The following is a 14,592-nucleotide window of genomic DNA, read 5'->3' as shown; positions in this document are numbered from 1 at the left end:
AATGGGATATGCATTGTTAATTTAGGGAGAATTTTATGTATGTTGCTCCTCTTTTAGCCAAATACTAGTGAGAGCTTGACACTGGAGAGCATAATCGTTTGTCTCCATAGGATTCTGACCTGGTTCCCAGTTCCAGATAGAGGTTCCTTTACATGGATCAGGTCTCTTAGCCAATCAGAAAGCTATTAGTTACCCACCAAGGCTGTGTGCCACTATTACACTGGCCTGTACATCCTGTCAGGGTGTTTGCTTCTGAGTAGCTTAGACCTTTGGTTGCTTGGACCATTCTTGAGCACTTTCCCTCAGTAGTTCATGTAGTGCTATCCAGTACTAGGCAGGCTAATTGTCTGGGGACTGGCTGTCTTCCAGATTCCAGACAGGTCTCTCCAGGAACCCAGGTTCTTACACAAGCTGAGCAAACATTATACCAGTGAGCTACATTCCCATCCCATATAGCAGACTTTCTTGTTATGAAAGTATTCTCTCTGTCTTTAAAACCTGCCAATTGATTATTTTTGTATAAACAGGATTCTACTTCAGGAAAAAAGAAATTGTCTACTTATGCAGCTGGAAGAAGCTACCCGCCTAACATCCTATCTCCAGTCTCAGTTAAAAAGGTAGGCTACTTTCAAAGGAAAAACTATAGTCAATTATTGTATCGCGGTGACATGTACTATGGTATAGGGTCATGTGGATAAACTGTATAATTTCTTTTTTTGGCATGTGTGTTTGTAGAATGTGTAGTATGATATATGTGCAGATGTGTACACACAATGTGTTTATGCAGAGGCCAAAGAAGAACATTAGGTATTCTCTTTTCTGCCATCCACATATTTCCTTGAGACAAGTACGTCTCTTAATGCAGCAGTTCTCTACTACCCATAGTACTGTTGTTACAGGTGAGTGTGCCCACACCCAGATGTTTATGTGGCTGCTGGTGAATTGAACTCAGGGCAACTCGAGCCTGGAAGGCATGCTTCTGCACTGAGCCATTTCCCCAGCCTTCATATAGGTATATTTTTGGCTTGGATTTCTCTTACTGGAGCTTGGAACCTGAAGTGGGCTTAACCACAGAGTGGAAAAGTGAATATGTCACATTGAAGAGAACCAGATTTGGCTTTACAATAAATAAGTCTGAGCCTCGTGCAGAGGTTGCATGCCTGTTATTTTAGCACTAGGGTGGTTGAGGCAGGAGAATCTTGAGTTTAAGGGTATCAAAGAATGTGTAATTTAACTTATAGCTTCAGAAAGGTTTAGCTATGCGCATTTTAATTCTGGAGTTTTAAAGAAAGTGCATGTGGACATTTTCCAGCAAAATTTGAATGAACAATCATGGCTGTCTTTGTCAAGTCCTTACTGTTTTGTGAAACAGGATGTTAACCGCTTTGTATGAATGACTCTCTCTGTTGCCCCTCCAACTCAAGCAGCAGTCTGCTGATGCTCACTGCCCTCTAGTGTCACTCCAAAGAGATGCCAGGCAAACTCTGCTCAGATGCTCTCCGGCTTAGAGCTGTACTCCTGTTGGCTTTGCTGTTTCCTGGGGTCACAGCCCAGGCTCTGGGTGGTGGGTAGAGGGAACAGCATGCATGTTTCTGAGACCATGACTCTCTTGTTTCAGCCTGTCTGCCAGCACCTTGACCGTGTCCTCTGGAAGCAGCCGTGGGTCCCTGGCCTCCAGTAGGGGCTCATTGGCCTCCAGCCGTGGCTCCCTCAGCTCCATCAGCTTTACAGACATTTATGGCCTTCCACAGTATGAGAAGGCTGATGCTGAGTGCGGCCAGCTTCTGCGCTTCGATCTGATCCCCTTCGACTCCCTGGGGCGTGACGTCTCCTTTGCAGACCCACAGGGCCACTCAGGCTTCCACAAGCAGAGGAGGTCCCTGGATACACCCCAGTCTCTGGCCTCCCTGTCCTCCCGCTCCTCCCTGTCCTCTCTTTCACCCCCCAGCTCACCCTTGGACACGCCCTTCCTCCCAGCTTCCAGGGACTCACCCTTGGCACAGTTGGCAGATGGCTTTGAGGTGCCAGGACTGGGTGCCCTGGACAGACTGCGGGCACAGGCTTCTGCTTTGGGAGATGAAGATTTGCAGGGCACGGCAACATTTCAGCCTCAAGGAATTCCTGGGGATGGGGAGGGACCCCGTGAGCGGGGACCCCAACTAGCTGCAGCCACCAGTGGAAGTAAGTAGTGATGGGAAGCAGGGTCTGAGTTGCCGTGAAGAAATTGTGGGCTGTGACATTGAGGCTGGTGACATTTCAAGTGCTTGGTGAACTGATAGTTCAAGAACATTCGTAGGCCTAGGAAGGGGCCATGTCTGTAATACTCTTTCCTGTCTGTGCTGGGAAAGATTGACACGGACAAAGTAGTCTTTTTCTAGGATTTCACTTGTTTTTAGAATGGGCTTACTTGTTGAAAAATGGTGGTAAGAAGTATATAGTCTTTCACATTCCAAGGCTCGTAAGGACGTAGTAGGGCCTCAGTTTATCTGCCCACCTCAGACCAACATGTGATGGTGTCAGGTATTAGCCCAATGGCTATGTCTTCTTCTTTCACTTTGACTTTATCTTTTTATTTGTATGCCTTTCTTTCCGTAAGGTTGTAACCCTGTCAAACATGGAATGAAAAGTAGTTGTGTGATTTCAAAAGATGTGCCAGTAAGTGTCAGCCATGTTGACAAATTCATCTCTCTGGTGGTCTCCAAAATGGCAGATTCATCCACCCAGTTTTGTTAGTTCAGCTCTTCCTTGGTACCAGGGTGCTGCTTAAGAGACCTTGTGCCTTTTCAGGCCAGCCCCCAACAAATATAACTTTCTTAGTTTTTTTTTGTTTTTTTGTTTTTCCCTCAAGGTCGGGTCTCAATGTAGTCAGGACTAACATGGAAGTCACTGTGTAGTCTCATGGTGGCCGGTGGCCGTGAACTCATGGCGCTCCTCCTACCTCTGCCTCCAGAGGGCTGGGATTATTAAAGGCATTGGCCACCACACCCGACTGTTTCTTAGGTTTTTTTAAAAAATACCAAGAACAGGGTTTCCAGAATATACCAGTGCTCAGCCTATTTAATTAATGTCTCTGTGCACTACAAAAATGCGCTAATACTTTGTTTAGTAAGCCTGAGGTAATTTGCATAGCCCAATGGATCCCTGCCCTTAAGGGAAGTATAGCAATGGCTGAAGACACGTTTGGCTGTCATTCAGAGAGGATACTCCTGGCATCAGTAGGTTGAGGCCAGGGAAGCTGCTAAACAGCTTACAAGAAAGAATGGTCCAGCCCAGAATGTCAGCAGTGCAGTGGCTCAGAAACCCTAGAAGCATACAGAGGGTGAGAAGTACAGTTGAAAAACGGAGTCAGTGTGGTGTGGTAGAAACAGCTTCTGATCAGCAGCCTGAAGGCCAGATTTCTGCTCCCTATCCTGATGAGTGCTAGCTCTGTTACCTTAGGCTCTCCCTTTCCCTGCTTTCCATCAAGGTGATATATATGGTTTTTTTCCATTAGGCACCATTCTCTTACCGAGGGCATAGATTGATGGACAGATAGAAAGATCAGCTGATCTTTACATTGATCTATCTATAAAACAGGAGTCTACTAGCTTTTACATGTGTTTAACTGGAGACTGTGCTGAGTTTCCCCTCGGCTTTTTGACATCTCTGTTATTTTCTTATCTATCCCTGTATTTGTAAACACACTGTCATATTCCCAGATATATTGTTTTTGGAACTAACACATGCAACCTTCATTCCTCCTCCTTCCTCTTCTTCCTCTTCCTTTCACTCCAGCTCAGTGTCAGGGTGTCCTCAAACTCGTGTGATCCTCCTACCCCTGCCTCCTGAGTGCTGGGGTTAAAGGTGTGTGCCACCATGCCTGGCTCCTGTTCTTCTTTAGACTCACAAGTTTGTTGGTCCACACCTGTTTCCTTCAATAAGAAATGAACTAATGGGGATGGGGAAATGCCTTAATGGTTAAAGTGTTTGCCTGAGAAGCCTAAGGACCCCGGTTCGATTCCCCAGGACTCACGTAAGCCAGCTGCACAAGGGGGTGCATGCGTCTGGAGTTTGTTTGCAGTGGCTCGAGGCCCTGGTGTGCCCATTCTCTTTCTTTCTCTCTCTCTCTCAAATAAATAAATAAATAAATAAAATATTTTTTAAAAAAGAAATGAACTAATGGCAGATTGCACTTTCCTTCCTTCTAGACTGTTTCTCCTCTCCTGCCTACTTTGATTGCCTCTTTGATTGGTTGAGATTCAAGGATATTCCTCTAAGTCATGGTGAAAATCCATACAGGGGTCCCTTGTGACAAGGGGAAAGACATAGTAGAAGAGAGCAGAGCTGACCTCATTTCTGATTCCAATCTCCTTACTTTTCCTCCTCAGGCAGACATTGTCATGTTCTAGCAGTTCAGGTTTGGCTTCGGCTACCTTCAGAGACTGCCACTGCCACCTTGTGGTTGATTCCGACATGACACTGTCAGTTGACTTGTGTCCTTAGAGATTTGAAAGAGTTGACCCTAGGTCATACTAGGTGTTTTCAAGTTGCTTGGGGTAACCAGCTTCAGGCCTGGACACAGGGGACACCCTTTACCTTGGGAATGTCTGAGCCAGGGTGGTCATAGCATGTAAACATTCTCATAGGATAATCCTACCCCATCATCCCATTGCTACCCAAGGAGCATGTAGTTCCCTCTATCTTTCAGTATTGCTAGAAACAGTACAGTAAGGTTGGCTACAGGCAACTTTTAGGAAGGTAACATTTTTGTAAGTAAAAATATAAATTGCCCAGCCCATACGGCAGTGATATTTCCATTGTGCTTTCAGTTAATCAGGTGGGTAGATGGCAGGATAGACGAGTGAAAACATAGACTATAATCTTGAACTTTTTTTTTTTACATGTTTACTACAGTTTTGTCTTTCCCGGGTTTTGAAAGATGTATGTGTCATATACATCCACTCATTAGTATTTGTTAATCAGAGTGCAAAAAGATCTTGACTTTGCCTATTTATTGTGCATATTCTGTTTAAAATTGTTGGCTGTAAATCCTGCAGTATTTTACACCATGTGATCTGTTTTCTCTCTCTTTTCTCATGCGGCGTCTCAGAAACGTTCACTGTAAGTGGCCTTGGTATGCTCCTCGCTCTCCTTTGTCGTGCAGGCTGCGGGCACATCTTGTGCAATGACTCCATGTTTTAGGACAGCTGTGGGAGGGGATAGCTTATTGTCATTGTCATTTAAATGTCAATAGTCATATAAGAATTTTTTTAAGCTTCCAGTATTTCTTTCCCATGTGTATTTTTTTTCTTCAGAATTTAATGGCATTCATTATTTTATTATGTTGGCTGGCAGCTTTGACCACAAAATGATCTTCTATTTTATTTACTTCCTTTTTATCAAGCAGTCTTCATATGCAGTTTTTAGTGTCTCTCTGTGTCTTTACTGATGAAAAGGTCAGTTATATCTTTAAAAATGAATGCATAAAAGACTTTCCTATGATCAGCCTTGAAACCCAAGAGTGGACATCTTGGGTATGCAGTATGTACTGTCTCGTCCATGGCAACTGCTTGCAGGCACTTCCTGGTGACTCCTGCTTCTAGTTACTCTGGGAATGCAGTGACTCAGCCCAGCCTCATTGCCCTGTCTCCTCTTTGCATGGACTGCCATTGTAATGATGAGAGACAAATTTGTTTAGTCTTGTACCACAAGATGGGACTATTTCGAAGGAGGATTGTTAACCTGGTGCAGTTTCCTTGAAGGGATCTCAAGTTGTGTGGAGGAGGCATTCCTGTTTGTTGTCAGAGCATGGAATGGAAATAGAGACAGGTTTTATTTGTCAAGGTTCTGTAGTGTGGGGACTCTCACATTAGCGGAGGGTTCCATGCACAGTCAGGTCTGGGGTAATTTTATGTAACAAGGATAGAAACAAAAGCTGGATATTGGAGTCCTGGTTATGATTTGGAAGTTGATATCTCAGGCCATTTAAAGATTGAACGAGCTTCTCTCCTTGGCTGACCAGAGTAGGAGAAGATAGCCCACCAAGGTATTGCATTGCAAATCTTTGGGAGGACAACTTTTGTCTCCAATTAACATAAGAAACTCTCCCATCTGTTTGTTTTGTGTGCCGTTTAATGTTCTCATATCTACTTGACATGAATACTAATTTGGTTGAAAAGAGTGATGATTGTTGTCGAACTAATCATTTCCCTCAATTTAGAAATGTATAGATGTGAAAATTTTTAATGTTTTTCAAATTTTCAAATTTTACAGAGCTTGGGCAGCAAAGAGAAATATAGACTCAACAGTGATACCTGGTTTACTAGCAAGTGGAACTGCTCAATTTGGGGCTTCATCTTTAATTCTGTTTTCTAACCATGTATGCCCTCCAGTAAAACATTAGGTTTCTGCCCATGTAACCACATTCAACATAGACATATTTATGTGTGTATTTCTATTGGGTTTGTGTAAAGGAACTTTTAACAGTGAAGAAAGGGCTAAAAACAGTGAAGAAAATGTCAGAAGGCGAATATTCCAGGATTATTTTTGGTTCTTGATTAAAGTAAGCATAAAAGATTTTTAAAAAATGCCAGGGATGGTAATGTTCTCACCCAGAAAAGCACTTCTGGAAACCAGTTTGGCCCAGGGTGCCTGGGGACAGAACTACAATAAGAATGGCAACTAAGTGTCAGTCCCAGAAGTTACCCGTCTCCCAGGCTGTCTTTTTGTTTTCTTTATTCGTTATGTGTACAGTATGTATACAGCTGTGTTGATACCATCGTTAGCCTCCTCCCTGTCCTCCCTCCTCTGCAAGGACCCTCCTCAGTGGGGATTGTGGGTCATGCATTGTGGGGTTAGCCATCAGTTATGGGGGAGAGGCAATGTCTCTATGCATAATGTTCCAACTTGTGGCTCTAGCAATCCCTCCACCCCCTTTTCCGTGAAGTTCCCTGAGCCATGTTGGGTTCGTTTTAGGTCTACTTCAGTGATAAGGTCTTGGGAGCCTCTGTGTCTCTGGATTGATAGGAATTGAGTGTTCTCTGTGTTTATTTCCTTTACTCTTGTGCTGGCTCCAGGTTCACCAAGGAAGCAGTACTCTTGCTTATTTCCCCAATTACTCTATGGCTTCAGTTAGGGCCCTGGTGAGGTACAATGGGCTGGTTCTCTCCTCAGGATCTGCATCCATCTGAAAAAGAGAAGCAGATTCTCCAATGGAGAGTGAAGTCAGCACCGGATAAATGGGATAACCATTATTAATTTAGAGAGAAGTTAATTGGTGTAGGTCCTCTTGTAGCCCAAGATTGGTGGGAGCTTGATATTGGGGAGCAGACTAGATATTTGGCTGTGGTTCTGACTTGTTTCCCAGTTCAAGCTGTGGGTTCCAGGCTGTGTTTTTAAAGGATGGATCAGTGTTCTTTGATTTGAAGATAATTAAAGTTTATTACTGTTTATTGGGTAATTGAAATTTTTGATTATGAAAGCAATAAGATGCAGACTTTTTTGGTATAAAACATAGGAAATATCAAACAACATAAAGAAGGGAAATGAAAATAGCACCTCCCAGAGTGCATAGCTGCTGTTTTCCGTGAATTGTGAAGTGGCTACCCATCATTATCTTAAGTTTGGTGTGCTCATTTGAGGTAGAAAATGAGAATTATGCATTCAAATGTGTTCCTAGACAGTTGAAGGGTTTTCAAAGAAGTAGCCAAAGTGCATCTCAAGTTTAAGGGGAACCAGAACTACATATTGAGCCCTTGTCAAGAAAAAAAAAAAAAAGAAAGTGCAAGAAGTAACCAGAAGTCTACTGCTTTAATTTTTCAGTATTAAAGACAATTGTGTGCAGTGTCTTTTCTGCATGTACATGCCATGGCTGGTCGCTGGAGCACTTAGGAACTTAGTTGTATTCTGTCCTAGAGGTCTTGGTTTTTCATTCTGTCATTTTCTGACCCCTGTCTCCCCTGTTTGCAGCAGTGACTCTCCGGGAAGACAGCGCAAAGAGGTTGGAGAGAAGAGCACGCCGAGTCTCTGCCTGCTTGTCAGATTACTCGCTTGCCAGTGACAGTGGGGTGTTCGAACCTCTAACCAAAAGGTAGGAGCTGGCCACCTTGTTTCTTCCTTCAAAAGCACACTTGCCACAGTTACTGGAATGCGCACACAAAGGATCTGTATGTAAGCAGTCCTATTTTGAAATTTGTTTTTTTTTTCTTTCTTTTTATTGTTTTCTTATCAAGGTAGGGTCTCACTTTAGCCCAGGCCAACCTGGAACTCACTACATAGTCTCAGGGTGACCTCAAATTCACAGCAATCCTCCTACCTTTGCCACCCGAGTGCTGAGATGAAAGTTATATACCACCATGCCCTGCTTTGAAAGCTGTTTGTATATCCATAGGCAGACTAATTTTCTAGCTTCTTTAAACTTCAGGAGATTGGACCTTAGAACTCTGTGGGTCTCTATGTGCCACTTGGAGGCTGGCTCTCATTACATCGTTACAGGGTGAATTCTTTTTCCCTTGTCTTGGTGAATATAAGGCCTAAAACCAATAAAGCTGAAAATGTAAAATGAGTATGTGCCCAATGCACATGAGAGACTTGTATTTCTAGAGAAGACATTCATTCCCTGGAAATATATTTCCTCCTTCCCTTCTTCCTTTAGCTACTTGAATCCCTTGTGTTGCAAAACCACTTTGGGGATTCTCTGTTTTCTTTTTATATTTTATTGTATTGGATTTTCAAGGGAGGGCCTTGCTGTAGCCCAGGCTGACCTGGATTTCACTATGTAGTCTCATGGTGGCCTTGAACTCACAGCAGTCCTCCTACCTCTGCCTTCCTAGTGCTGGGATTAAAGGTGTGAACCACCATGCCTAGCTTTTATGTTTTACTTTGATTGATGTTATTGTTTCTTTGAAAAGTTATAACTATCAGGTAGGATATTTAAGTCATTGAAAACTTCTTTTAAAGTTTTTTTTTTAGGTGGGATTTTTAAAGTTATATAGTAATTTTTAAAACAATCCCCCTCAAAAAAAAAACAACAACATAAGAATCAGGATGTTAGATATGGTGGCTCACACTTAAATCTCAATAGTCAAGAGGTAGGAGTATTACCATAAGTTCAAGGCCAGCCTGAGTTATATAGTAAGTTCTTCGCCACTCCAGGCTAAGATGGAGGCCCATGTCAAAGAAGAGGGGAAGGGAGAAAAAGAGACATTTGTGGGTAGGTACCCAGTAAATCCTGGCAATCTGTCATTGCTTCTGAGTCCCTCAATGAGGTTATTGACTTGGGTCACAATCTGATAGAACTCTTTTTCAGTATAAGACATCCTAAGTATTATAGAGCTTAGGCATAGCGGCAGTGGCCATTTCCTTCTGGAATAAACCTGGGGTGAATTTCCCATTGTATTCAGGAATGAAGATACTGAAGAATCAGCTTTTGGAGACACATGTTGTAATGACCCCCAGATCTACGTGGGATTTCTGTGAGTACACAAGCCACATTCCCTGTTGCTCCTAAAAATGTCCCTGTGGAATGGGGCCCACCTGGGTGATGCTCCCTACCCTTAATACCTCCAGTCTTCCTTCAGCCTTAAAGTTTCCCTGTAGCTGCAAGTCTGCCTTCTGGTTCCCAGTTGCACACAGCTGAGGAAGGCTGGAGGGAACCATATGACATGGGTTCTTCTTCTCCATTGTTGATATCCACAGTCACACTTTGACTGATCTCCCCTGAGTTGACAAGGGTAGAGGGAAGAGTGGCTGCATGGCTGTCTCTGAGCATTGCTATCCCAGCTGAGGACTGTCACTTTAGTGAGTCGCGAGTCAGAAAGAAGGGGGATTCAAAGTCCCAGCAAAATCCAGCTCTCAAAGACATTGCCCATATATCTGTTCACTGTCACACAGAGTGGGTTATCCAGTGGTCCTGCAGTATGACACTTGTGGATTTCTAATTTGTTTCTATACAGGTAGTAGACACAGTGTTTACACTGGCAGGCCAGGTTGTTCAGGTCTCGGTAGATTCTTTTATTTACTCTTATCATTCTGGTCCAGGATTCTCAGTGTTGGTTCCGTTGACATTTAAAACTAGATTGTTCTTTGCACTAGAGAGCTAATTGTATACCACAGAGGTCCAGCAGCATCCCTGGAATCCACCCACTGGGCACTCCTTTTCATTCCAGCTGTGACAATAAAATGTCTCATGGGGTTAGGATGGGGCAAAATGCCACTCAGGTGACAGCTACTGGTGCAGTTGAATCAAATGATCTTTTCCTTTGCGGGAAGGAATTTGCACTCCACAAGTCTGGGCTTTATTTTCTAGGCATGACAGTACCAATGAATGTCTCCTTGTGCACGTATTCCAACTGAGGAACTTTGCTGGTCTGGTGATGAAGGAAGACTGTAAAATGTAAGCTTCTGGCCTTGGAAACCTTGAGGCTGTGTGCAGTTAGTGATGGTCTCCTTTGGGTACACTTCCACATGACATGGTTCACTGGCCTGTTCTGCCTGGAAGCTGAGGGAGAAAGGAAACCACTTTGGGGGCTGGAGAGATGGCTTAGTGATTAAGGCACTTGTCTGCAAAGCCGAAGGACCTTGGTTCAATTCACCAGGACACACATAAGCCAGATGCACAAGGTGACACATGTGTCTGGAATTCTTTTGCAGAGGCTGTAGGACCTGACATGCTCATTCTCCCTTCCCCCCCCTCCTCTCTCCCCCTCACTCTCTTTCTCTCTCTGTGTCTCTCAAATAAATAAATAAAAATAAAATATAAAAATGCCCAACCTGAGTCTTGAGATGGGCTTCTCTTTTCCTCTTAAAAAAAAAAAAAAGAAAAGAAAAACTATTTTGGCACCTGAATTTACAGTAAAATACCAGAAATTAAAATATAAGCCTGGTGTGGTGGTGCACGCCTTTAATCCCAGCACTTGGGAGGCAGAGGTAGGAGGATCTCTGTGAGTTCAAGGCCACCCTGAGACTCTATAGTGAATTCCAGGTCAGCCTGGGCTAGAGTGAAACCCTATCTCGAAAAAAAAAAAAAGAAAAGAAATTAAAATATAAAAGGGAATAGTAGGAAAGAAGAGAGAGTTTATTGCTGGGGAACAGAGGAGGAGGCTGGTGGGAAGGAATTATCTAATTATTTTAAATAAAGTTTTTAATTATAATTTTATAAAAGAAAGAAAATTAAAAATGTAACCTGTTTACAACCTTTAACCTGTATATTCTAGTTCAGGCAACACATTTAAGACAAATGAAATGTACTCACAAGGAGCTAGTAAGTAAATATGCTGATTGAAAATGCACTTTAAAAAAGAGCCTAGTTTAATTAGTTGAGATACGTGATGTCAATGACCCCAGGTATACATTGTATTAATGCCAAGGAAGAACCTGTCATTGGCTATATTGGGGCTTACCCTCTCCTCCCAGGGATGGTTGGTGATGATGTGGGCCCATTTGGCTCTGTGATCTCATGATTTGTGCCAAGAGGCCTAAGGCTGGGTTCAGGGAGTCCTTGACTGAGCAGAGGAGCAGGAAATGGGTGTTGCTGCCGTTTGGAAGCCATCTAGTGACCTTGGCCCTGATTGCTACCTCTCTGTTCTCCAAGGCGTGTGCACATGCCAAGCTTAGGACTATACCAGTAATGGTCCATTCAGATCCAAAGTGGATCTTCCATCCTTAACTGTTCTTTTTGAACTAGCCTTCTAAGCACATTAGGAGCAATTTGGTATATGTGTCCAAGGATCCACCTGGGAGTGTGACCCATCTTAGTGATACATGTCATGGTGGTCATAAATGTTTGCGGCTTTCCCGCTATATGCCAAGTTCTGGGCTGGGCATGGAAAGCATAGTAATTATGGTGGTATTGCCATGACATGACATGGTATTGGCTGACAAGTGTGCAGGTAGAGTTCTAAGGAGAGTGCCAAAGAGCTCTTGCCAAAACAGGCAATCGAGCAGAGCCTTGGAACCCCCAGTCTTCAGGACCGCTGTCCAGGTCTACCAGCAAGTCACCCCTCCCTCCAAGCTCCAGTGTCACAGCAGTCTTTGTCCCTACTCTTAGTTGAGCAAAGGAACGCTCCCCCTTTCTCCAAAGGACTCTGAAGTTCACTCTGTGAGCATCTTTAGAAGGCAACACACGGAGGGTGGGGAATGCACTAGCAAGCGTCTCAGTCCTTGCTTGTCTGCCAACATGTTTCTTCCCTTGTGCTCCTAGCCACATCCGCGTCTACTTGCCCCCGCTCGACTCTGGCACTCCTAACACCTACTGCTCAAAGTCTTTGGAATTCCAAGCCCCACTGGTGTTTAATGAAGTGTTCAGAATCCCTGTGCATTCCAGCATGGTGACATTGAAGTCACTTCAGTTATACGTGTGTTCAGTGAACCCGCAGCTTCAAGAAGAACTCTTGGTATGGAGCTAGGGCCCCTCCTCCCTCACATGATGTTCTCCATCCCCTCCCCCCCCCCCCCTCCTACCTTCTTTCCCCTCTTCTCTCTGCTTTGTGTTTAAGTCTTCCTTCTATTTTCCTTCCCCCTTCTCTTCTTTCTGACTGCCTTTCATTTCTTTGTTATTCTTTTTCTAGTTTTGGTCTACATTTATCTGTTTACCTTCCTCCCTTCCTTTCTGTTCATTTGTCCCTCTCTCTGCTTTGAAACTCTGATAATAATCTTAAGTGGAATCTGTAGCTGAGAGGAGCAGAAAGGAAAGAGCAAACCAATGATCTTCTCATGCTTGTTATTTCAAGGTATTGTCTCAGGCAACATTTGCAAATCCCCCCAATGAAATAGCTTCTATATTATTCCCATTGTCTGTCAAAAGACACAATATGCTTGATGGATTTAGCAAATAAAAACATAGGATGATCACTTAAAATTTAATTTTAAGTAAATGATAGGAATTATTTAGTATATATAAATCTCAAATACTGCATGGGATGTACTTTTACTAACACCCGCATTCATTTGACATTCAAATTCAAATTATCTGGCTATCCCAAAACTAGGCCTCAAAAGAGATTGGGTTAGTCTTTAGTACTCAGCCAGCCAGTTCCCAAAGTATAGTATAGATGCAGCCAGTCCTCTATCATCTCAGAAATTCCTCTGTGATTCCTTTGGTGACACATGAATTCTTCCAATAGGAATGAACCACTTTTCTATCCTAACACTGAAGAGTGACCTTGATAGTTTTAGGGACTGCAGTTATTAAGTGAAATCATTCAGTGCTGGTTTTAATGTTTCTTGTTAATCCCCATACAGGGCATTTCTCAGATAAACTTGGCTGACTGTGACAGTTCAAGCGACATGCAGCTGCGCTGGTACCCTGTGCAGGTCTTCACTAGCTCTGAGCCGCAAAGGTCGAGAGAGCCCATGCTGGTGGTGGAGAGTGCCACGCGGGATACCATGCATGCTGGCTCGGGGAAGACGGTACTTGGTCCTGGCTCAAAGAGCCAGTCTTTTCACAGCTGCTTTCTTCACGTTCAGACTGACTTTGCTGTGTGTACACTGCAGTGAAGAAGTAGAGGTTCAAGGGAAGGAATTTGAAGTAGATATGTCCACACATATAGCCATATCACGAAAATGTGTCTTTAGTGCAAACATGTTCATGATCAAGAGTGGCATTTTAGTTTGGTTCAGATTTGCTCCCTCAGAGGTGAAGAGTGTGTGGTTGTGAATGGTGGGGTTGGTTCTATTGCATGGCTGAGATCAGGGTCTGCTCACAGTTCCCAGAAGCATCCTTCCTTTTTTCTTCCCGCAGGATGCAGTGACAGTGCTGCTGGCCAGAACCACAGCGCAGCTGCGAGCTGTAGAGAGGGAGCTGGCTGAGGAGCGAGTGAAGCTGGAGTATACTGAAGAGGAGATCCTGGAGATGGAGCGCAAGGAGGAACAGGCCGAGGCTGTGTCTGAGAGGTGAGAACCGGACTTCTCTGCCCCTTTCCGGCTTCAGGAGGGGACAGAAGTCTGTTCAAATCCTTAGGCAAGGTGGACTTCCTGCAGGCAGGCTAGGTAGGCTTTTCAGTGCCTGTCAGCCCCAGCTCTCAGAAGAGACGTTTCTGGGTGCAAGCTGCATTCTTCATCTTTGCCTTTGTGGAATATGTCAGCTGATGCTTCTGCACCATTACTTAGCCCAGAGTCTGGTGGGGGGAATTGATGCTGATGTGGACAAGGGTAATACTCCAAACTCCATATGCCAGCCTTCTTCATTCCAGAATTTCTCTTCAGGAACGGTACTATTGAGTGGCTCTCCTTTGTCAGGAATGAAGAAGACACCCCCTCCTCTTGCATTTTTCATATTTGCTTTTGAAGTAGTGTTCCACTGTGTACCCAGCCACAGATTCTTCTTGAACATTGGGATTAAAGTCATGTGTCACCATGACCAACTCAAAATCCCTTATTATTTTTTTTTTGTGTGTGTGGGGGCAGAGCTGGGACTTGAACCTAAGCAAGTACTTTCTACCATTGCTGCAAATCCCCACTTTGAAAACCCTCCGTATCTCAGTAGTCCACCTGCCATACCGTTCACTCATTTAAAGTGTATGGTTTACTGGTTTCTAGGACCATCACTGTCTGTTGTAAAGAATTTTCATCATGATGAAAAGACCCCTGTCCTATTAGCAGTCACCCCCCATTCCT

At 43.9% G+C, this 14,592-nt stretch overlaps 1 protein-coding gene across 1 annotated transcript in view; it reads left to right on the top strand.

The window, feature by feature from the left end:
* The window catches only part of Wwc3 (WWC family member 3), a 121,432-nt gene that overhangs the window by 94,169 nt on the left and 12,671 nt on the right, over positions 1–14,592 (top strand). Inside the window, exons 10-17 of the mRNA XM_004663693.3 lie at positions 528–617; positions 1,619–2,181; positions 7,948–8,068; positions 9,381–9,452; positions 10,286–10,372; positions 12,179–12,371; positions 13,219–13,386; positions 13,718–13,869. Of these exons, the coding sequence (XP_004663750.2) occupies positions 528–617; positions 1,619–2,181; positions 7,948–8,068; positions 9,381–9,452; positions 10,286–10,372; positions 12,179–12,371; positions 13,219–13,386; positions 13,718–13,869 (1,446 nt within the window). The remainder of the gene's footprint in view (positions 1–527; positions 618–1,618; positions 2,182–7,947; positions 8,069–9,380; positions 9,453–10,285; positions 10,373–12,178; positions 12,372–13,218; positions 13,387–13,717; positions 13,870–14,592) is intronic.

Source organism: Jaculus jaculus, chromosome X (genome assembly GCF_020740685.1).
Source record: "Jaculus jaculus isolate mJacJac1 chromosome X, mJacJac1.mat.Y.cur, whole genome shotgun sequence".
Classification (NCBI taxonomy): Eukaryota; Metazoa; Chordata; class Mammalia; order Rodentia; family Dipodidae; genus Jaculus; species Jaculus jaculus.
Note: the sequence above shows the minus strand (reverse complement) of the source record. Positions and strands in the feature narration are given on the sequence as shown.